Genomic DNA, 22731 nt, shown 5'->3' on the forward strand with positions numbered 1-22731 from the left:
TTTCCCCGGTTGGCTCCCAGAATCCTGGCAGCCAGGCTGATAACCTCCACCCACCAAAGCAGGAGATTGGAGAATTTCTTCCGAGGGAAAATAACCCAAGAGAAAATGCCTATAGAATTGACACTTCAGGTCTCTCAATAAAAAACTGGCACTCTACCTTGTATTACTACAGCAAAGTTCACTAAGCAATGAATTGCCTCCATCCACTTTGAGCTTCCAGACATCTTATAGTGCTTAAATTTAAAAAGGCAGCCGAAAACTTATTAGAAATTTAGAAAAGAATAGAAACCAAAACAAACTAATAGAGAAAAGAAACTTGGAAGATATCAAGACAATGTAGGATTTGAAAGGAAACTTTTTAAAATGAAAATATTCTCAGAAAGACAAATAGTTTGAATCCACAAAGCAATAATGCTAAAGAGAAACAAAAAGACAAGAATAATGCCAAAAAATATCTAGAAAGAACCCTTGTAAATAAAAATATGAATGTTGGAATTAAAATTTTAATAGAGGGCCAGGGTTATGGCTCAGTGGTAGAGTACTTGCCTAGCATGCCTGAGACACAGGGTTCAATCCCAGGAACCATATAAAAATAAACAAATAAAATAAAGGTATAAAAAGTACAAAAAAAATTAAAGAAAGATGGGGGAGAGAAGTTAAGGAAATTAAAAAAAAAACTAAAACAAGAATAAACAGTCATGGAAAATAGGAAACATTTTTTTTAATTGGAGGAAAATCTAGGATGTCAATTGTGTGATTAATTAGAGTCCCAGAAATAGAGAGAGGATAGAGGGGAGGAAGTTCTTAGTGAATAATAAAAGAAAAATTTTCAGAATCAAAGATCACTAGTGTTTAGACTGGAAAGACTCCCCGAGTATCCAGAAAAATGAATAGTCAAAGATGCATAATCAAAGCAAAACTTGGTAAGATTTTGGAAAAACTGGGTTAAAGAAATGACTTTCATATATTTTATTGGTATAAAGATAGGATTTTAAAACCTTCTAGATTTTAATGGTTATTATTAAGAAGGTGAAAGATAACAAATGCTGACATGAATGTAGAGAAAGGAGAACCTTTTTACACTGTTAGCTAGAATGTAAGTTAATAGAGCCATTAAGGAAAACTGTATGAAGTGTCTCAAAAAATGATAAATAGAACTATTATACAATACAACCGTCCTATTTCTCAGTGTGTATACAAAGGAATTGAAATCAACATGCCAAACTCCCCATGTTTATATGTATTCACAATAATTGATATATAGAGTCAACACAAGTTTCTGTCAATGGATGAATGAATAAAAAAATATGACATATATATATATATATATATACACACACACACACACACACACACACACACACACACACTGGAATATTATTTAGCCTTAAAAGCTTTATCTATGACAGCATGGATAAAGCTAGAGGACCATATGCTAAGTAAAATAAGCCAGACAGAGAAAGACAAATACCATATAATCTCACTTATATGTAAAATCTAAAAATGTCCAATTCATATATGTTGGGAATATAACAGTGTTTACCAGAGGCTGGTGGAGGGAGAGAATTGGAAGTTATTGCTCACAGGGTACAATATTTCACTTAGACAGGAGCAATCGTTTTTATTTTTATTGGTGCATTATAGTTATACATAATAGGGGAATTTATTATGTCATATTCATACATGCACATAACACAATTTGATCAATCTCATTCCCCAGTAATTTCCCTTCCCTTCCCCCCTCAGGAGAATAGTTTTTAAGATCTGTTGCATAGCAGAGTTACTGCAGTCTATAATCATACATTGTATATTTCAAAACAGCTAAGAAAGCAAATTTCAAATGTCTCACCACAAAAATATAAGTGAGGTGAAATATATATTAATCAGTTCAATTTAATATTCCATATCATGTACATATATCAACACATCATATTGTACACCACTAATGTATACAATCATAACTTGTCTAATAATGCTAATTTCAAAGAAACTTGTACATTTAAAAATATGTCATATTCATAAGACCAGGAATCAGAATGACAGTGAACTTATCCACACAACACTGGAAGTCAGAACACAATGGAGTCATGCTTTCAGAATTATAAACAAAATTTATTTATAATCTGTGAAGTATGAAAATTAATTTAAAATATTTTTGAGACAAAGTTCTCAAAAATTTTGCTTCTTATGTGCTATTTCTTAAGAAACACTGAGAAATTTTGTTTCAAAAAATTAAGAATGTAAACTTGTAGAGGAAGAGAAAATCCAGGCACAGCCTGATTGACTTCCCATAATTAAGGAGACAGGGTGAAGAATGGAGAGAAAATAAGTTTGTAGAGTTCACAAGGCAGAAAACCAGAAAGTAAAGAGCTACAGTAAGAAAATTCTAGAGATCTTCAGAGGGTTTCCATCTAATATTCAACAGAATACTGATCAACATACACATGGGAAGACATTACCAGTGCTGGGGAAAGAATCACTTAAAAAGATTAGGGAGAACAATCTCTGATGGTAATATAGGGCCAGAAATAGTGGCAATATTGTCTGCTCCCACAGTGGTTCCAGAAAATCATGGATTCATGAGACACTGTATAAAGCACTCATAAGTATTTCACCTCAGTAGTGAGGAAAAACTATTCTAGACTAGACACTTCTCTGCTCTCATCTAATCTTTGCAGTGCTGAGGATGGATCCCAGGGCCTTGCACAGGATAGGCAAGCATTCCACTGCTAAGTAAGTATACCACCAGCCCTTCTCCTAACAAACCTAAAAACAAGTCTGAAAAGGATCAAGCTATTTTTAAGTAATTTGACTGTGTCTCAGAACAAAGTTTACAAATCTTTATAATAAAAAAGCCAACAAGATAATATTCACAAAGTTTGGCATCTGATTAAAAAAAACATCAAGATAAAATTCACAAAATTTGGCATCTATTAAAAAAATACCACATGCAAAGAATTAAAAAATACAACCCATCATGAAAACAAAATCAACCAATTGAAACTGACCCAGATCTGACACAGATGTTAGAATTAGCAATCACAAACATTAAAATAGTTATTAAATTTTTATTCTGTATGTTCAGAAACTAGAGGAAAGGCTGAATATCCTAAGTAGATATTTTAGAAGATATTTTTAGAAAGACCCAAACTTCTAGAGATTAAAACTACAATATTTGAGATGAAAAATACACTGGAGGGGGTCAAGAGCAGATTAGTCATTATAAAAGAAAAAGTTAATGAACTTGAAAAAATATCAGTGAAACACCGAGGGAAAAAAATCCAAAAAACAAACAAACAAACAAAAAGAACATCATTAAACCATAGGTCAACTTTAGGCACCCTAATACACAAGTAATTAGAATCCCTAAAATAGAAGAAGGAATTAGCCTAAAAATATTTGAAAAAAAAATAGGAAAATGTTGCCAAATTTGCATGTCAATTGATATCTAAGATTAAAAAGAGAAAATAAAAGTAGCAATGTAAGAATGCTATTTACAAATGTAAAGTTCATGCCCACTGAAATATCTAATAGAGTTGAAATTGCTTGGCTTTGTTGAGAAAATGTAAATGATGATATTACACTCTACAGATTTGAATCCAGCTTCTGCCCATCACTAGTTGGGTGATCTTAGGCAGGTTGCTTAACCTTTATGAACCTTGTTGTCTTATTTATAAAATGGTAGTAGTAGCAGAGTCTACCACATAACGTTTTTATGAGGATTAAATGTGTTAGTCCTTATAAAGACTTAGCATAGTACCCAACATAAAGTAAGGTGCTGTTGCTATTATTATTATTATTATTATAGATCTGAAATTATAAATGAGAAGATTAATATTTCTTTCAATGTGATTTGCAGTAATATCTTACTTTCTAATCATGCACAAGGTATCACTTGACATAAATATATTTAAAATATTATGGTAAATTAAGGGTGAGGACCTGGAAAGTCTTAAAAGTAGTTTAATGTGAAGAAAAGGAGAGGGATATGGTGACAGCTAGAGAGGATATGAGGAAAGGAAAGTTTCAGGGGTTTTTGTTTTTGCTTTCAGGTAGGAAAGACATTAGTGATTTTGAATGTGGATGTGAAGTCAACCAAAGAGTGGCAGAAATTGAAGCTATGGGAAAAAAGAGGGCATGTGGTGAAAGTACAAATGAAGGAACATCTCTTCATTGTACACAGAAAGAAGGTAGAAGTAATGGATGTAAATGTAGGTGTGTCCAGCACTTTGGTATGAGTAGATGAGGAATTTATAATTTCATACCCACCATTTTCAGTTTAAAAGGATGGGCAGGCATTTCCTGAGCTTAAGCAGGAAGGAGGCTGGGTTGCAATTTTGAAGCTAGTACAAAAGATTTAAAATAGTCAGTGTGGAGATGACTTAAAAAGGAAGTGGACTAAAGCAACACAACAAGATTTTAAGTCAGTACTTAAGGCTCAGGTCAGATGAGAAGCCACACATATTTGGTAAAATAGTACCAACCTGTTTGGCTATGTGATTTTTCCAGCAAAGTTCTGCAACTCAAATACAGGCATGAAAATGTTAAGAATAGGTGGAGTGATTCGGGGTTAGGATTTTATCAGGTGGTTGTGATAAAAGGACAATGAGCAATGGAATTGGGCAGATTGAAAAGAACAGCTGAAGGAAGAAATCACAGATCCAAAATAGGTTAAAGAAAGAAGTGAAGACAGGAAGTAGCTAGTAGGGAGGAAAAAAGAATAGGAGTCCAGTTTAGAAGTCCCAATGAAGTTCAAAAATAGAGATGCATTTGAAGCAAAGAGTTTTAAGCATGGAGGTTGTAATTAGAAAGTGGGATGCTTCACTTTATGATTTCAGTGCAACTCTGAGTGAGGATAAGGTTCAGCATGTAGTCCATGGGAGTGGGTGGATGAAGTGGAGCCAAGGTGAGAGTCACTGGAGGAACAGATGTTGGGGGGGGGGCAGTGCTAAATGGCTAGAGCATTAGATGGGTCAGTCATGTGGGTGCAGCTAAAGTCACCATAATCATGCACAGGCAATACGAAGAAGACTATGAGCCTGGAACCCAATTCTCCAATGAATGAGAGGGAGAAATCAGGAGGTTAAGTATGGCCTAATGATCTACTGTATCCCCTTGAAGCCTTGGAGATTATACTCAACAATGTTTCACTTTAGGCCATGGACTCTGCCAATAGTTTATAGATGGGCTTCTAAAAATCCATCATAAAATTATATACAAAATTCTCTGTGTATACATCTAAAATGCATTTTTTTAACATTTTTTATTAATATCTACACATGAAATTACAATGATCTTGGCAATTCATACATTTGTATCATTGGGGTATAATTTCTCATTTTTCTAATTGTACAGATTAAAATGCATTTTCTCCACTCTGGAATAAGGTTCATGACTTTCATCAGATTTTCAAAGAAGAAAGTGACTAAATAAAAGTCGAATTATCATTGCTCTAAATGTTTTATTAAAGCAAGAATTAAATAAAAACAATAGAAACTGCATGTACCCTTCAGAAAGGCACACACCTATCAATGTAACCAAAAGTTTCTCTGACCCTCCACCACTACCATCACAGAGAGCTCAAGCTCTAAGTGAGCAACAAGGAGAGAAAGCAATAGCTAGGCCTCATGTTTGGCTGCGCATTAAAAGAACTGGCAGGCTGCAAAGATGGAGAGAAGGATACAGAAATCCACAGGGAAATTTACCACTGAGGCTCAAGAATTACCTAGCTGGTAAAATCTTCAAATGGCAGCTGCTATATACATGCCTGAATATAATTCACTGACTTTAAGCTTGCCCCTTTTCACAATACAGGACATTTCAAAAGAATATAAGAAACCCACCTCTCAGCAATATTTTTTGCAGACTGTAGAAACCGTGCCTGGTCATTTTCTTTGAGGATATGCTCAGCTTGGTTGATGAGGACCGTTGACCGTTCAAGACACTGGCGGCAATTAGCAACCTGCTGTGCCAACTTTCTTAGTTTCATAACCTTAAAGGAATTAGTCAAAGAAAAAAATAAGGTAAAGACACAGCACTTAATTAAAAACAATAAAACAACTTGAAGGAGATCTGCTGCAGTGATTCTAAAAATAAGGCTTATTAATACCCCATGATCCCTTTACTAACCATTCACCTTCTCACCCCACCCACTAAAAACTCTCTTGCCAACCCCTCCTCCTCCAATCTACAGCTCCCTTACTTTTGTTGCACTCAGCCATGTACTCTGTTATCTACCTCCTCTTTATATTAATAATATTAATTTTACTGATTGTAGAAGCAGTCCATGCTCATTATAGAAAAGCTAAAAAGTTGAAAGTATAAAAAAGAAATGCTAACACCTAGAGATCACCATTGTTTACATTTTATTGTCAATATACTTTTGCACATAAATTTCATAAGAAGTACTTCATTTTTCTTTATGAGTATATATATTTCTATGTATATATTTCTCTAAATATATTTACACATACCTGTATGTACACAAATCTGTGTTCTTGGAAGCTTCCATTCCTGTTAACTGGAGCTACCCAGCGTGGCATAAAGTATTGGCCATCAAACCAGACTCTCATAACTTTTTACATTGTGCCCACAGCATGAGCTTATGATCACTAACACTGACCAGCAGGCCATCAAACCTAAAACCATATAGCTGCATGGAGGCTCACAGCTGATGTTTTGACCATGATTCTTCAGTTCCCAAGTTTTTAAAAATCTGGGAGTTTTTCTGGACTTCTCTCTCTCCTTCATCTTTTATACTTAAATAAATTGAATGATTCCAATCATTTTCTTGTTGGCACTACCTATTCTGTTCTTTCTTTCTGTGTGTGCTGTCTACATTCTGCTTTAGGTCTTCAACAATTCATATGAAGAATCATGTTGTAAGCCTCCTAATGTACTTCCCAGACTTCAGCATCAAAAGATCTGCTCTGCACATTCTGGCCATATCAATCAGTCTTCTAGAATGGCTTCCCAACACCATTCAGTCTAAAGCCAAAGTACTCATAGTGACATTCATGGTCTTTCCATAATTCTAACCAATATTTCTATCATTACTTGTTTTCTTTTTCTTTCTTTGTGTTCACTTACAACAAACAGTAAAGCACTCAGATCCTAAGTATACAACTCAGTGAATGTTTACACATATATACATGCATGAAACCAACAACTAGGCCAAGGTATAATATGTTTCCAGTATCCAGATCTGCTATACTTCTTATTGGATCCATAGCACTAGGCCAAACATTGCTTCTTTGCCTTTCTTCCTATAACCTCATTTCTTCTTGCTTTCATGATCTAATTTCAAACTGCAATCATCAGGATTCAACTCTTTCATTTCTAAAGAGTCAACTCTTCCTTGGATTCACTGAAGTGCTGTGCTTTACCTTTGTCTCTTTGATTTTGACAGCAATCATTTGCTTCCTCTGCTGGATGATCTCTACCAACTCGTCACATTCTTCCATAAGTTTTGCCTCATGCATAGCAGTATTCACCTGCCAAGAAAGTCCAGAGTATTACACAGTGATTGTTGCCTTTGTCCCCTGCTGGCTCTAAAAGATTCGGACTGACAGCTAAACATGCACAACTTCTTCCATACCTCCCTCGATAAGATCCACTCCTAGAAGAAGAGTAGAGATGATGATATTAATGATGCAAGGGCATTGAAGCACCACAGATAGGAAGCTCTCCGGGCCTCTGGTAGGTCATGATGGTTAATGGAAAGCTGGGCAGAAGGACAGATGAGATGGGGCATGTTATTCCCACTGTGCAATTCCCTTTACTCCAGCACCCTGACCTCCTGATGTTCTTTTGTAAAGAGGGTAAGGAGATTTATGTATGTCAGGAAAAGAGGATCCTTCTCCACAGGCACAATAATATTAAGATAACAATGCAACAATATATTTTTAGCTGTCCTCACCAAAAATGTTTTCAGTTTCCTTGTTCCCTTCTACCTTCTAAATATATGAATGTGCAGATACATTTTCACATTAAATATATGAATGTGTAGATAGAATTGAAAAAGAATACTATTTTTTATTGCCTTTCCATGGGTTGATTTCTTTTTCTACTCATCTCTATCACTAATTATATTATATGGTACAGAGCTACCAGAAGTGGCTAAAATGAGAGCAGGGCATTTGGAGGCTGCCTAAATGTAAAGGGAAAGAAAGGGACCAACAACTAACATTTTTTCAAACATTTAGTGTGCCAAGCATTTTAGAAATAAAAATTTCATATAATTATCCATATGACTCTATGACATAGGAATAATTTTTATTTGCATTTCAGACAGGCAAGCTGGGGCTCTGAGAATTTTAGTGACCTGCTCCAAGTCACATAGTTAGAAAGTGGTAAAACCAGAATTCAAACCAAGTTCTGTCAAGTGAAACCCTTTGGCAGGCTGGGTGGGCAGACGAGGTTCAGTTCCATTTCAGCAGCACACAGAGCAGTCACACAGGGAAGCACAATCATTCCAAGAGTCTATTCAAGGATCACTCGAGCAGAGCTCTAGAAGGCTGAGGAATAGACATGGGTTACTTGAGAGCATCAAAACTCAAGGGGCTACCTGTGTTTCATTAGCAAGGCAGGGCTGCATTTCTAATTGCTGTCTGTCTTTCTTTTACAAGGTTCCTCTACATACTTCAACCCCAGCAAGATATCTTTACCTGGAACCTGTTACCTCCTCTCCCAGCCTCTGAGGCCCCTACTGGATAATTTCCTGTTTCTTATTTAACCAAAATAAAATCTATTAGCCAGTGAGTGACAAACTTATTTTGCTTTATTTCTATGTTCCAGGGAGAATGGCACAATGGGAGCTTCCACTTATTTCAAGTGAACATTCCTACTCTGGCCATTGCACTTTCTTTTTCCTCTGACTACCCTTCCTTTCCCTAAATTGTATCTACCTTTCCAAGGCAGATATCTTAACATCTCAAGGAACTCACACTCATCCAAGAATAAGAGATTTATCTAATTCTCCTTGGGTCCTTGCTTAGAGTATCTGGAAACTTAGGCACTGCCCGTTTATAGTTTCTCTTTTTGAGTTGCTACTGGTGTAGTAAAAAATGGTGTGCAACCTCGTTACTTATAATTTAGTTCTTGAACTAATCTTTACACAACACTTATTCTATGCTAGACACTGCTTTACCAGTTTACAAATATCAGCTCTCTCAATTCTGAAAACAATCCTATGAGGCAGGTATCATCACTCCCCTTTGACAGGTAGGGAAACTTGAGCACAGAGAAATTAAGTGATTTGCTCAAGGCTACACAGCTAGTAGTGGTAGAAGTGAGATTTGGATCCAGGGAATCAAACACCAGAGTCTATATTTTTACCTGTTACACATATTGCCTCTCCAGATTAATATAACAACACATCTTTGATTTCTGACAATCATTATGTCTTTTTGTACCATTTATCTGTATCCTGTTATCCCTTTTTCTTTAGTCATATCAGAGTCCTTGCTGTTCCCCTAGAATGCAATGAACTTTCATGTTCTGTGACTTTGCCTATGATTACCCTTTTCCTTGGAAGGGCATGTCCACATTATTGAACAAACTTCTACTTATCTTTCAAAGTTCTATCCATGGTCATCACTTTTGTAACTTCTTCTCAGCTCCTCATACACAATCAATTGGTCCCCTCTTTATATTTCCATAGCACTTTATATATAATTCAGTAACACCATTTACTATCTTATAGCAATTGTGTTAGTCTGCTTTTCCCACTTAAACATGAATTCTGAAGGCCAGGAACTATGTCTTATTTGACTTTGTGTATCTCCAGCATAATGAATGACACATGGGATATGTTAAGTAAATATCTATTAGATTGAATTCAATGATGAATTGTTTTTGTTTTTCTGCTTGCTAGGCACATCCATTTGATCACCCAAGTTATCCTAAACTCTCTACACTATATCTAAAGACAAATATCATCTCCTCTCCTGATTTGTCCCTCACTCCTGACTTATTTTTTGTCAATGTTACTATGAGTACTACAGTTTGTCAGGTTCAGTAAAACTTTGACTTCTACTTCTCCCTCATCCCCCACATAAACTCACAACAGTCTTAAAGTCTTTCCATTCTTTTCAATCTTGCTAAGGCTCCTTTGGTAATAAAGTGATGATCTGAGCCAAGGAGTCAATAAATTGAGGCCTTCATTAATCACCCTTTTGGATTATTATTGCAATAGCCTTCTCAACTAATCTACCTCCAGCATCTTTCTTTACCAAAAAGCCAGAAAAAAAAACACCATCTTCATTGTCAAACTGGTATTAAACATATTTGTGTGCAATGCATTATGCTAAAGTTCTGCCCTCAATAAATTTATAATCTAGATGGGGAAGCTGCTTATACATGTAAAACAAACCAGTCATGGTAGCAGAAGTTAAACACCAAATAAATGATGTAGAGTATAATCACAGAAACTGAAAGGAAAGATCAGACCCTCAGTGGGGAAATGGAGAAAAGATGCATGAATGTCATGGGACTTTGATTGAATCTTAAAGATGGAGTAAGATTTAGATTTAAATGTAAGAGTGGGGGTATATTTCAAACCATGCAATAGGGTTTGTGTAAGATAACATATTGCCAAACTTTATTCTTCAGGCAATATGCTATCTTTGAAAAAAATAGTTTTGAATAGAGAGAAGGTAATGTGATGGGAGGATGACCACAGTTGACTTTTGAGAAGAGAAACTGGGATTGATGTGATGGGGGTAATTGCAACCTTACGGGCAAGTTAGGAAGCTATAGTGATGTGAACAGGGCCTAGCCAGGGGGGATAACAGGAATAGAAAGGAAAGGTCAAATAGTCCCTTGCTGAAAAATCTAGAGAACAAGCTCCAAGGAAAGGAAAGGCTTTTACGCTACTTTGCTCCTCCCTTGGTACCTGGCCTTAAGCTTTACACACAGTGAATGCTTATGAAACATTTTACTGATTACTTTAACACAGTAGAATATCAAAATGATAATGCCAAGCATTAGAAAACACACTTTCGTAAATGTATTTTGTAGATAAAATATAAGTTAAAGGGTGGGAGCTTGTGCAAGAAGGGTCTTTGGACAGCAGCATCAGGGGAGATAAAACAACCCAGAATGACTGGTGGAGCGGAAGTTTGGCTGAAGAGGCAAAATCCCAAACTGAAGGTAAAGAGTGGCATTAAAATCTTTCCATGTCAAGAAGCAGCCCAAAAGAGCAGGGTATTTAAGTGTTTTCTGAACAGGAAATACTCCAGGGGAAAAACTGCCTTCATGATGTGAATAAAACAACTTAAATTGCTTGGAAGGCACTTGAAAGCCCAGATGTTTTGTTTGAAAATGCAGTAAGGTATTTCACATGCATATTAACCCCTAATTGGAAATAACTGGGGCTATCTCCTTAAGTGTCCTTGGTTGGTTGTTTTATGGAAGACCCCAGCTCTTTATTTGACCTTTGCTCTTTGTTTGGGGTTAGTGGGTTTGATTAAAGTGCTTTATGTCTATGGAACAATTTATCCTCCTTGAAAATACCATTAGGGTAATTTTTGTCAATCTACTTATGCAAATCTACCCACCTCAAAAAAAAATACCTCTAAGAGGCAGTTTGTGATGCTTAAGACTAAGAGCCCCAGCCTCAATATTCCAGGACCTAAGCCCTAGAAACACAGGCTTCCCTTGTAAGTCCCCAGGTCCTCATTCTGCTCTGTGCACTTTTACTTTCTTCCCAAAGATGACAATTGTTTTCAATTTGTGTTATTTCTTTCAAACTGCCCATTCTACTCTACTTCCTGAAATTCTTTCTTACCTCCCAGCCCAAAGAATGACTGTATAGTAAGACCTCCAGTCCTCCCAAAATTCCACTCTTCCCTAATGCAAACACACAAGTCCTTTGTTGGAAGAATTTTACTGCTGGTCACTATGAAGAAATAAACTTAACAAACAACCAAAAGCCATTTTGGCAATTGTTTCAATTTTGTATTAAAATGTAAGTGGGAGCTGGCATTGTGGCTCAGTGGTAGCATGCTCACCTAGCAAGCACGAGGCCCTCGGTTCAATCCTCAGCACCACATAAAAACAAATAATAAAGGTATTGTGTCCAGCTACACCTAAAAAAAAAATATTTTAAAAATGTAAATGGACTAGATCTTTGTACCCTTAACTTCTTAAAGAGAACTTATTTGATAATTTTTAAGAGGTCTCTCATATGTTTGTTCTATAGGACTTTTATTCCTATGATTAAAGTTCATCAGCCTTGCTGGGATTGGTGGCTCACACCTATAATGTAATTTAGAGGGCTGAAGCAGGAGGATCACAAATTCAAGGTCAGCTTCAGCAATTTAGCAAGGCCTTAAGCAATTTAGAGATACTCTGTCTCAAAACAAAAAGTAAAAAAGACTGGGGATGTGGCTCAATGGTTAAGTGCTCCCGAGTTCAATTCCTAGTAAAATAAATAAATAAAGTTTATCAGCTTTCCCTCCGTATTTATACCCATGAGAAACTTCCCCATTCACACTCTCCCCTCAGCTCAGTCCTACCCATCAGTCCTACAGAGTATTGTACAGGAGTATAGAAGGCACTGACATTTCCTGTTCAGGTGGAACAATATATATAAAGTAGTAGATGATTCTATATAACCAGACGCAAATGCGATGTGTTTATATGGCAACAGGATCCTTGTTGACTTTTCCATCTTAGTGTCTTCTACTCTACACAGTAAATACCAGACTGGTTTATTTCTTCAAATCCGTTACCCAAATATATATTCCCATTCCACCTAGAAGATTCTGAAATTCTAGCATTAAATATCATTTGGGGAAGTTTTTATTTCAGCAAACATTTGTTGAGTGCTTGTCATTTCCTGAGTGGGAATAAGACTCAACACTTCTGCCTTCAAGGTACTTGCAATGTAGTAGAGAAAACGAGGATACAACTAATTATAATTTAGGAAACAACAAAACAAATAATATAATAGGATACAAATAAAGATCTAGAACTTTCAGAAGGGAAAACAATATTTGTCCAGAAAAGGACAACCAGAGAATTCAGGTAGGTTTCCTGTAGCTAAATTGTTCTTGATCAATGTAAATAGCAGCACAATTCACAATAGCCAAGCTATGGAACAAATGTAGGTACCCTTCGACAGATGAATGGATAAAGAAAATGTTGTATACATATACAAGGGAGTATTACTCAGCCATAGAGAAGAATGACTTTATTATAATCACTAATAAATGGATGGAACTGGAGGTTATCATGCTTAGTGATAGATGCCAGCCTCCAAAAGTCAAAGGTTGAATGTTTCTCTGATATGCAGAAGATAATCCAAAATAAGGGGGTATAAAAAATAGAAGATCAGTGGAGTAGATGAAGGAGATTGAAGGGGAGGGAGGAGAACTGGGATAAGGAAAGAACAGTAGAATGAATCTGACCTAACATTCCTATGTACATATATGAATATACCACAGTGAGTCTCACCATCATGTATATCCACAAGACACTAATTTAAAAAAAACTATAATAGCAAAAAGAACAGTAAATGAGAGGGAAGGAGATAGGGGAAGGGAAGAGGGAAAGGAAAGGGGAAGTACTGGGGACTGAATTAGAACAAATTATATTCCATGCTTTTATGATTTTGTCAAAATGTATCCTAAATGTTATGCATAACTAAAGAGAACCAATAGAAACATAAAAAGAAGTGGGATTTAAGGAGAGAAGTCCAGCCAGAGAGAATGTTATAAATAATATGAGCAAAAGCACAGGCAGAAAAGTAGAGAATTTGCTTGGGTAAAGCAAATCAGCCTGACAGATACAATGGAGGAAATAAGGCTGGAAATGGAGGTTGCAGATCTATTATAAAGAATGTGCTGTCGTTTTGTGTCTCTGAAAGTACCTGGATGAAATGTCAGGAATTTAGCACCATAGTAACACTTCAAGTATTGTTGAGAACAAGGTAGAGAGAGAAAGCAGGCACTGTACTCAAAGTGGGAGGGCATGACAAGCTCCCCACTTCCCACAATTGCCCTTAGCCCACTCTCTCAGATTCCATAACATCAGGGAAAAAAAGCTGAAATGGACTTCATTCAACATGCAGTTGCTTTCTATACAAGGGAAATGAGAAGGAAAAGTAAGAGGTAAATTGGACATCTGATAAATTATCAAGAAGTTGTTATGAACAGCTTTGTCATCTTAGTGAGCTGCAAAGACTTCATTACTTTTTTATAAGAAAATGCAGTGTTTATGAAGCAGACAGCAATCACTGTGGCAGCAACGATGCTAATGTGTTAAACCAGATTGCACTTTGAGGAGACACACACATACACATACACACACACACACACACACACACACACACACACCAGCACCTTCAGTGGCACAGCATTTCAAAGATGGTCCTGCTAGCTTTATATAAAAATAACTAAATGAAGCAGTAATTTCTTTAATGGTTCTATTGGTTTTTATTGATTTTTAAAAAATAAATGACAGTGGAATGCATTACAATTCTTGTTACACATATACAGCACAATTTTTCTTATCTCTGGTTGTATATAAAGTATATTGACACCAATTCGTGTCTTCATACATGTACTTTGGATAATTATGTCTATCACATTGGGTTCTTATCTGTTTCTTTAGATTTAGTTAGAGGTGGCCACTTAAGTACTAATGGATATGTGAAACTATTAGTAGGAGTTTTAGTTTCCTCTCCTGGAGTAACTACAGGCTAGGAGGTTATTATTATTTTTTTTACTGAAGTAAGTTAAGCAATCTATGGTCTCAGTTCCTAAGTTATTATATTTTGGCAGGAAAAGTGGACAGAGATTAAGAGGGTGGAGTTGGAAGTAGGTGAAGAATAGGCTGTTTGAGTTAGAAAAGTAGTATGGATGGGGAGGTGGCAGCTAAGGCATCTCTAACAGTGAAAGAATGCTACTGAATTGGGCTCCAAACCACAGACTATGGGAGGCCCCTAGGAAGACATTGACTGAGAGGTTTTCTGTCAGCTTGGGGGAAAAATATATAATAGTGAACCCTTTTCTAGTGCTTGCCACATGCTAGGCACTATTCTAAATGTTTCATATATTTTAACTCATACTTAGTCCTGTGAGGTAGACCCTCTTATTATCATTCTCATTCTACAGAAGAAACTGAGAAACATAGAAGTTATGTAACTTGTCCAGGATCATAAAACTAGTAAATATCAGCCAGTATTTATAGTCTGCCTCATGTCTTTGATTTTAACCTCTCTCTCTCTCTCTCTCTCTCTCTCTCTCTCTCTCTGTGTGTGTGTGTGTGTGTGTGTGAAAGAGAGAGAGAGAGAGAGAGAGAGAGAGAGAGAGAGAGAATGTTCACAAACATGCTTCTTTTCCCCTTTGAATTTCCTGTCAAGATAATCACATTCCCTAGAGTTAACCATTGCAAGTGTTTTGTGTATTTCTTCCTTTTGGGAAAAATATACTGTAGAGATACATAAAATGAAACATATTTAGAAAACATAAATAATGCTCACACACACATATTCCATGCTTATTTTACCTAGTCTACCTAATAAAAATATTGGAGACAGAGAACAAGGACACTTTATTCCACATATATGCTTTAGGAATGGCTTTTGTTTTTGGGCTATTCATTATTGGTTTTGGAGTTCTTCCTCTCCAGGGTTCAGATCACCAAACTTTTGTAGTCTTAAGGTTAGTTACTGTATCCCCCATGTCTCTTTTCATATCAGGTAACTGCTTAAAACACGAAATAAAAAGTGGGAATATATAACCTAGGTTTTGCATATAGTAGTTTCCTTACATAGCTATAAATTTTATGTGAAATGAGGGAGAAACCTCTTTCATATGTCTTCAGAACCATGAAAGGAATAGATGTAGAAAAGACTACAAAATCATATATTCTGACCCTTTCAGTTTATATATAGAAATATAAGCCCTAGAGAGGGGTGGGGCCTATTTAACATTACTATTAAGAAGTGACAGTGCCAAGTTCAGAGTCAGATCTTTTGACTCCCCACCCAGTGTTCTTTCCACTCTACTGCTTATTTTGTGAAGCATAGCACTTGCTTATAAACTCCTCTGAAGACATAAAACTTTCCAATTCTTAGCACTATGCATTTACCCTAGAAATATGAACATTTATGTCGATGGGGAAAAAAACCTACAGGAATGTTCATAACAGCTCTGTTTGCATTAGCCAAAAACTGAAAACAACTGAAAAGTTCTTTACTTGGAGAAAGAACAAATAAATTGGGAAACATCTACACAATAGAAAACTATTTGGTAATAAAAGTAAAAAATAAAAACTATCCATACAATTTGAATGAATCTCAGGGGAATTATGATGAGTAACAGAAAATCACAATATTTTACATGCTATATGATTCCATTTACATAACATTCCTGAAATGACCAAACTATAAGCATGAAAAATAGATCTGTGGTTGCAAGGGAAGGCAGATATAATAATAAAGAGGTAGCACGAATGAGATTGGGGGGTGATAAACTATGCCATCCTAATTACAGTGGTGATTACCAGAATCTATACATGTGTTAAAATTACACACACACACACACACACACACACACACAAACAAACAAACATATACAAACACACACAAATATACATGCACCTAGAAAGCTAAGTGCATGTAAAAACTGGCAAAAAAAAATTTAATCTGGCCTGGAGTTTGCTCAATATATTATTGTAACAATGATAGTTTCCTGATTCTCATAATTAGGTGGTCATGTAAGATATTAGTGCTGGGGAAGGTTGGGTAAATGATATATGTGAATTTTTGTTAAGTAATCTCCATGTGAAATTAAACTACTTCAAGATAAAATTTGAAAAAAGAAAACACAAACTTTGGGGAAGTCCCACAATCTCTTAGGCAATCCTAGTGACTCAATATTTCTGTAGTTTTCTGAAAATCTAACTCATATATCCTATTACATCTTCAGGCCCTTGCACATATATGATAAATGACTTGAATCAGAAATTCTCTCTCTCTCTATCTCTGTCTCCATCTCTCTCTCTCTTTCACACACATGTACCTCATTCTATCTTATTTTATATCACTTATAATCCTTAATAAGAATATTTATTTATTATTTATTTAGCTATTGGGAATTGAACCCAGGGGTGCTTAACCACTGAGCCATATCCCAGGCATATTTTATATTTTATTTAAAGACAGGGTCTCACTGAGTTGCTTAGTGCCTTGCTTTTGCTGAAGCTGGCTTTGAACTCATGGTTCTCCTGCCTCAGCCTCTGGAGCTGCTGGGATTATAGGCGTGTGCCACTGAGCCCAGCTAAGAATATACATTTTTTATAATATACATGTTTTATTATGCATCTCCCCCCAGTAGAATGTAAACTCCATAAGGCTAAAGATTTCATTGTGTTCATTACTGCAGCCTCCACACATAGAATAATGCCTGGCATACCCTAGGTGCTTTATAAATATTTGTGGAATGAATGAATATGTGTGTGTTGGCCATGCAATAAAGATATAAAGAAAAATGTATAATTTGACCTTCAGTATCCATGGGTTCCATATTTGTAGATTTAACCAAACTCAGATTGAAAATATTTGGAAAATGATATTGTATCTGAACTGTACATGTACAGGGTTTCTGTCACTACTCCCTAGACAATACAGCGTAACAACTATTTATATAGCATTATATTGTATAAAGTGTACTTTAGAGCTATTTAAAGTATATTGGAGGATGTGGATATATTACATGCAAATACTGCATCATATTATGTAAGAGCATCTGTGGATTTCATATCTGAAGGGGATCCTGAAACCAGTTCCCCATGGATACTGTGTAATGAATGTGCTGTGTTATGCTTCTTCATTACATGAGATAAATTTCCTTTTTTACACAATTACTCAAAATGATTTTCTTTTATCTCTTCTGTCACTTCAATATTGTTCGCTGAATTATGAAAAAGATGTTACAATAACAACCTAGGTTCTAGAAGGCCATGTGTTCTGAAATATTTCCTTTCCCAATATTAAAAAAAAAAAAATGTTGCTTTTCCTAGGTTATTGGCTTTACTCCATTCATACTTCCAAAGGAAAGATTGTACTTTCATCAGCTAGCCACCAGAGGGTACTGTTTACTCGGTTATCCTTTCTCAGTATACTTTGTGTACCAAGCCATGTGCTGGGTATAAAAAGAAAACTGGATAGGGTATAGTATCCCTATTTACAGTTTAGTCTGATGAAGAGACAAATTGGCACATATAAGTGCTAAGATGAAAGTATGTACAGAGTGCAAAGGAGGAACCCCTGAACTAGATATGGGAGGTTCAGAGAAAAGCATGGTGTATGGGTGATGGCTGTCTGGAAGAGGTGACACTTGAACTGAGTCTTATGCAACAAGCAGTAGTCAGCCAGAAGAAAAGGGAGAGAGTGTAACTTCTATGAAGATAAGTACCATGTCCACCATAGTGTTCCCAGTGCCTGTCTCTAGGCAAAAATATGCTTAAATATTTGTGGAATGAATGAACAAAATATAAGGTACAGATGGTAAAAGAACAGGCTTGTAAGATAGGCAGGGTTCCGCTTGTAATGGGTCTTATAAATTTTTATTTTAAAGGTGATGGGTAACCATTGAAGGGTTTGTGGGAAAAGAGAGATATGAGGGATGTTGCATTTTAGAAAGCTTATTCCCACAACAGTATGGAAATGGATGCTGAAGGTGACCAAATATGTCAGAAAGAATAGTTAGGAACTCTAGTTTCCAGAGTGAATGAGACATGGTCACGGCCACTGCCTTCAGGAAGCTTATATTCCAATGAAGGAAATAACATGTAATCAGGAAATTCCGATACAACCAAGTAATAGAGATATGCACAGGCCACACTGCCTGAGTTTATGTAGCTGGCAGGTGGCAGAGCCAGTATCAGAATCCAGGATTCCAAATTCCTAGTCCAGGGCATTTTCAAAGCTACCCTTTTTGCTGCCTTTCACAATCATGAAATTATATAAGCAAAGAAGAGCAAGGCAAGCCAGTGAAAGCTTATGCCTTCTTTAGCCTCAAACAGGACTATAGGGAGAATTTAGTCCCTCTTTATACTCAAGTCTGATACAAGCATTCCTCCCCTAAGGCCTTCACTTCTGGGAGAAGGTATCAGCATCCTGATACTCCTATATACATACAGAGCCATGAATCTCTATCAGAAGGACCACAGAAATTCAAACTAGGGCATTGTCCTGAGAAAGAAGTCACACATTTTAAGGCAGGGGACTTTGGATGACAAAGGGGGAAAAAACCTTTGGTTCTACATCCAGAAAGCCAGATGATCACTAGGAGAAACAAAGCACAAGTGAAGAGTGGAAAGAGCTAATGAATGGCTTGTATTGCCTTGAAGCTGTAGGGCTGGGCTGGGAGGTAGTGAGAAAAGATAGAGAAGTACCAGGAAAGAGCCCCCAAGAACAAGAACCTGAGAAATTCTTTATGAAAAGATTAGTGGGAAGGGAAGCCTTAGAATAATCCCCAACTCTATGGTAACAAAGATGTCTTGAAGATATATTTCCACAGATCTCAAATCCCTTATATGTCAGGAAAAAGACTACACTTAAGAGGTTTCTATGGAGCAAAGTCCACAGGGATGGGGGGGTCCTGACTAGACGCCTTGGCCAGATTACCTTGGTGAGGATGGGATAAGGAGAAAAAGAGAAAGAGATAGAAACTCACAGGGAGACAGAGACAGAGGCAGAGGCAGACAAAGATCACAGCAAGGGCTGTAAAGACAAATTCCCTAAAGGCAGTGTCAAGGAATATGGGATCCTGGGAGGCTTGGGATGAGGGCATATTTTCTTGAACCCAAAATAAATTAAACTAAAATTGGAGATAGTTAAAAAATGGACTTTGAAGCCAAACACCACCACCAACAACACACACACACACACACACACACACACACACACACACAGGTTAGCCTCCTGGATCTGCTACTTACCAAAACCCTATTTGATCTGGGGTAAATGGACTCAGTTTCGTCTTCTGTAAATGAGGATAACACTAATACCTAGACTCATGTGATTTTGTATATATTTATTAAATTAAATAACATATATAAAGCACCTAATATCTTTCCTGATATATGCTAGGTTGTCAAATACTTGTATTTTGTTTTTTTAAAAAAATTTGTTTTACTATTACTACTAAGACAGTGACAACAACTGTGACTCCTAATGTTACACATTATATCTTCTGAAGTTTTCTACGGAGCCAACAATCAGTATAATTTTATCATATGGTCTATTTTTAATGGTTTTGTTAGGGCATTATAGTTATACATAACAGAGGGGTTCATTTTTATATAATTATACATGCATGGAATATAATTTGCTCCTTTTAGTACCTAGTACTTCCTCTTTTCCTCCCCCTATTCCCTTTTCTATACTCTTATTGGTCTTCCTTCTATTTATTTATTGCTTTTTAAATTGGTGCCCTATAGATATACATAAAGATGAAATTCACTGTGGTTCATCTGGTCTATTTTAAATTAGTTTCTGAATATAGTCTGCTTTGCTTTCTGGAACATACTGGGTCATAATTTGTTTTCCCCTTACTCTTCCTTCCACATACAAGCTCATAGACATTATTTCCAAATGCAGTCAATCTCCATACAGGGTTAGCCTTGACTCTTAAGGTAAGAAGGTCTCTCTCCCTACCAGAAACTATACTACCACCTACTCTTTAATTCAGACAAGAAGGTCAATGCCAGAAAGGAGGTCAACTACTAATTTCTGACAAAACACCAATTACATTTCACATCACTGGCTGGGAATGAATTTGGCTGGCCTGAGCTTGTTTTTCTGCTCTGGGCTCCCCCATAATTAACACAATCCCCCAGGCTCAGAGCCCAAAAGATAATAGCTTGAGTTTAGAAGAAATAGGTGTGTAAGCAGGAAAGATATCTAACATGTTTCCTTGCTTATAAAAATATAATACTGTAATTACCTTCAATTGTAGTCTCTCTTTGCTCCTTGAGAGAAAGAACTATGCCTCTTCTGTGCTACTATTCTCTAAGCAGAGTAGTGCTTTATGTACTAGAAGCTCATTAAAAGATTTGTTAATGAATTGATGAATACACACCATCCCACATCCAATCTCTGTTCTATATAGTAGTGAATACTCTTACTAGCCCGCCCATGGTTGGATGCAGGAGTAAGAGACAGTTGTCAAAAATATCAACAGAAAAGATACCCGATGGAGTCAGGCTCGGCCCAGACTCGCCTCGCTGACTTGCGAGGGGAGCTTGGGCCCAGAGTAGGCACGAGTCCATCCCACCACTGGCTGACGTACACCAGAGTTCAGACCCAGCCCAGATCTGCCTCCCTGACCTGCGTGGGAATCAGGGCCCAGGGTAAGCTTGGGTCCACCCCCACCACACGCCACCACCACATGGGAGCCCAGGTCTAATCAATTTCCATCTTGAGACACTGCAGCCATCCCCATTACCTTCCCCATGCAGTAGCCTCTACCTTAGGACAACAGACAGGGCCTAGAAGTAGCTGCATCTTGAAGCAGGCATCCCAAAGTCAGTGTAAGGCCCACCCTTTCAGCCACATTCTGAAAGACATTGCATCCATCTTGGGGCACCTCCACTGCTATCTTGAGTTAGCTCCTGCTATTGCCGCCACCAACCTATAGTTGCAGTAGCATCCATCCTGGGACACTGGCAGGGTCTGGAAGCCCAATACCAAGGTGAGGTACAGATAATCTGCACAGAAACTACAAGATTATAGGGTAGAAACTGTGATACCTCAGATCCACACTGCAAATAAGGAAATCACATAGACAACATGAAAAAAAAAAAAGGGCGGGGAGGAAAGTGCCCCAAATAAACCAGGATACTACAATAACAGAACCATGGACAGTGCAGTTGATGAAATGTCAGAGAATGAGTTAAGAATGTTTATAATTAAAATGATCTGAGAGTTATTGGGATAGAAGAAGGCCCAGAGTTTCAAACCAAAGGAATGCACAATCTCTTCAATGAGATTATATCAGAAAATTTCCCAAGCACGAAGAACGAATTGGAAAACCAAATACAAGAGGCTTACAGGACACCAAATATACAAAATTACAACAGATCTACACCAAGTCACATTATAATGAAAATGTGTAGCATAGAGAATAAGGCTAGAATTTTAAAGGCAACAAGAGAGAAGAATCAGATCACATATAGGGGGAGACCAATTCATATCTCAGCAGATTTTTCAACCCAGACCCTCAAAGCCAGGAACAGCATATGCCAAGCTCTGAGAGAAAATGGATGCTAACCAAGAATCTTATATCCAGCAAAAATAAGCTTTAGATTTGATGATGAAATAAAAGCTTTCCATGATAAACAAAAGGTAAAAGAATTTACAACTAGAAAGCCTACACTATGGCGTTGGCAAAATATTCCATGAAGAGGAAATGAAAAACATGAATGAAAATCAGCAAAGGGAGATATTACACTAAAGGGAAAATCAATCTAAAGAGAAACCAAGTCAAGTTAAATTGCCAAAATTAAACAAAAATAACTGGGAATACAAATCATGTCTCAATAATAACCCTGGATGTTAATGGCCTAAACTCACAAATCAAAAGACATAGACTGGAAGATTGGATTTTTAAAAAGTCCCAACAATATGCTGCGTCCAAGAGACTTATCTCATAGGAAAAGACATCCACAGACTGAAGGTGAAAGGTTGGGGAAAAAAACATACCACTCATATGGACT

At 36.8% G+C, this 22731-nt stretch overlaps 1 protein-coding gene across 4 annotated transcripts in view; it reads right to left on the minus strand.

Moving 5' to 3' along the window:
* Positions 1–22731, minus strand: part of Mid2 (midline 2) — a 92604-nt gene that overhangs the window by 17972 nt on the left and 51901 nt on the right. For all 4 annotated transcript variants that reach the window (XM_077793765.1, XM_077793764.1, XM_026402648.2 and 1 more), the window contains exons 4-5: positions 7386–7493; positions 5844–5992 (exon numbers count right to left, since the gene is read on the minus strand). In XM_077793765.1, coding sequence (XP_077649891.1) covers positions 5844–5992; positions 7386–7493 — 257 coding nt within the window. The remainder of the gene's footprint in view (positions 1–5843; positions 5993–7385; positions 7494–22731) is intronic.

The sequence above is a fragment of the Urocitellus parryii genome, chromosome X (genome assembly GCF_045843805.1).
Source record: "Urocitellus parryii isolate mUroPar1 chromosome X, mUroPar1.hap1, whole genome shotgun sequence".
Classification (NCBI taxonomy): Eukaryota; Metazoa; Chordata; class Mammalia; order Rodentia; family Sciuridae; genus Urocitellus; species Urocitellus parryii.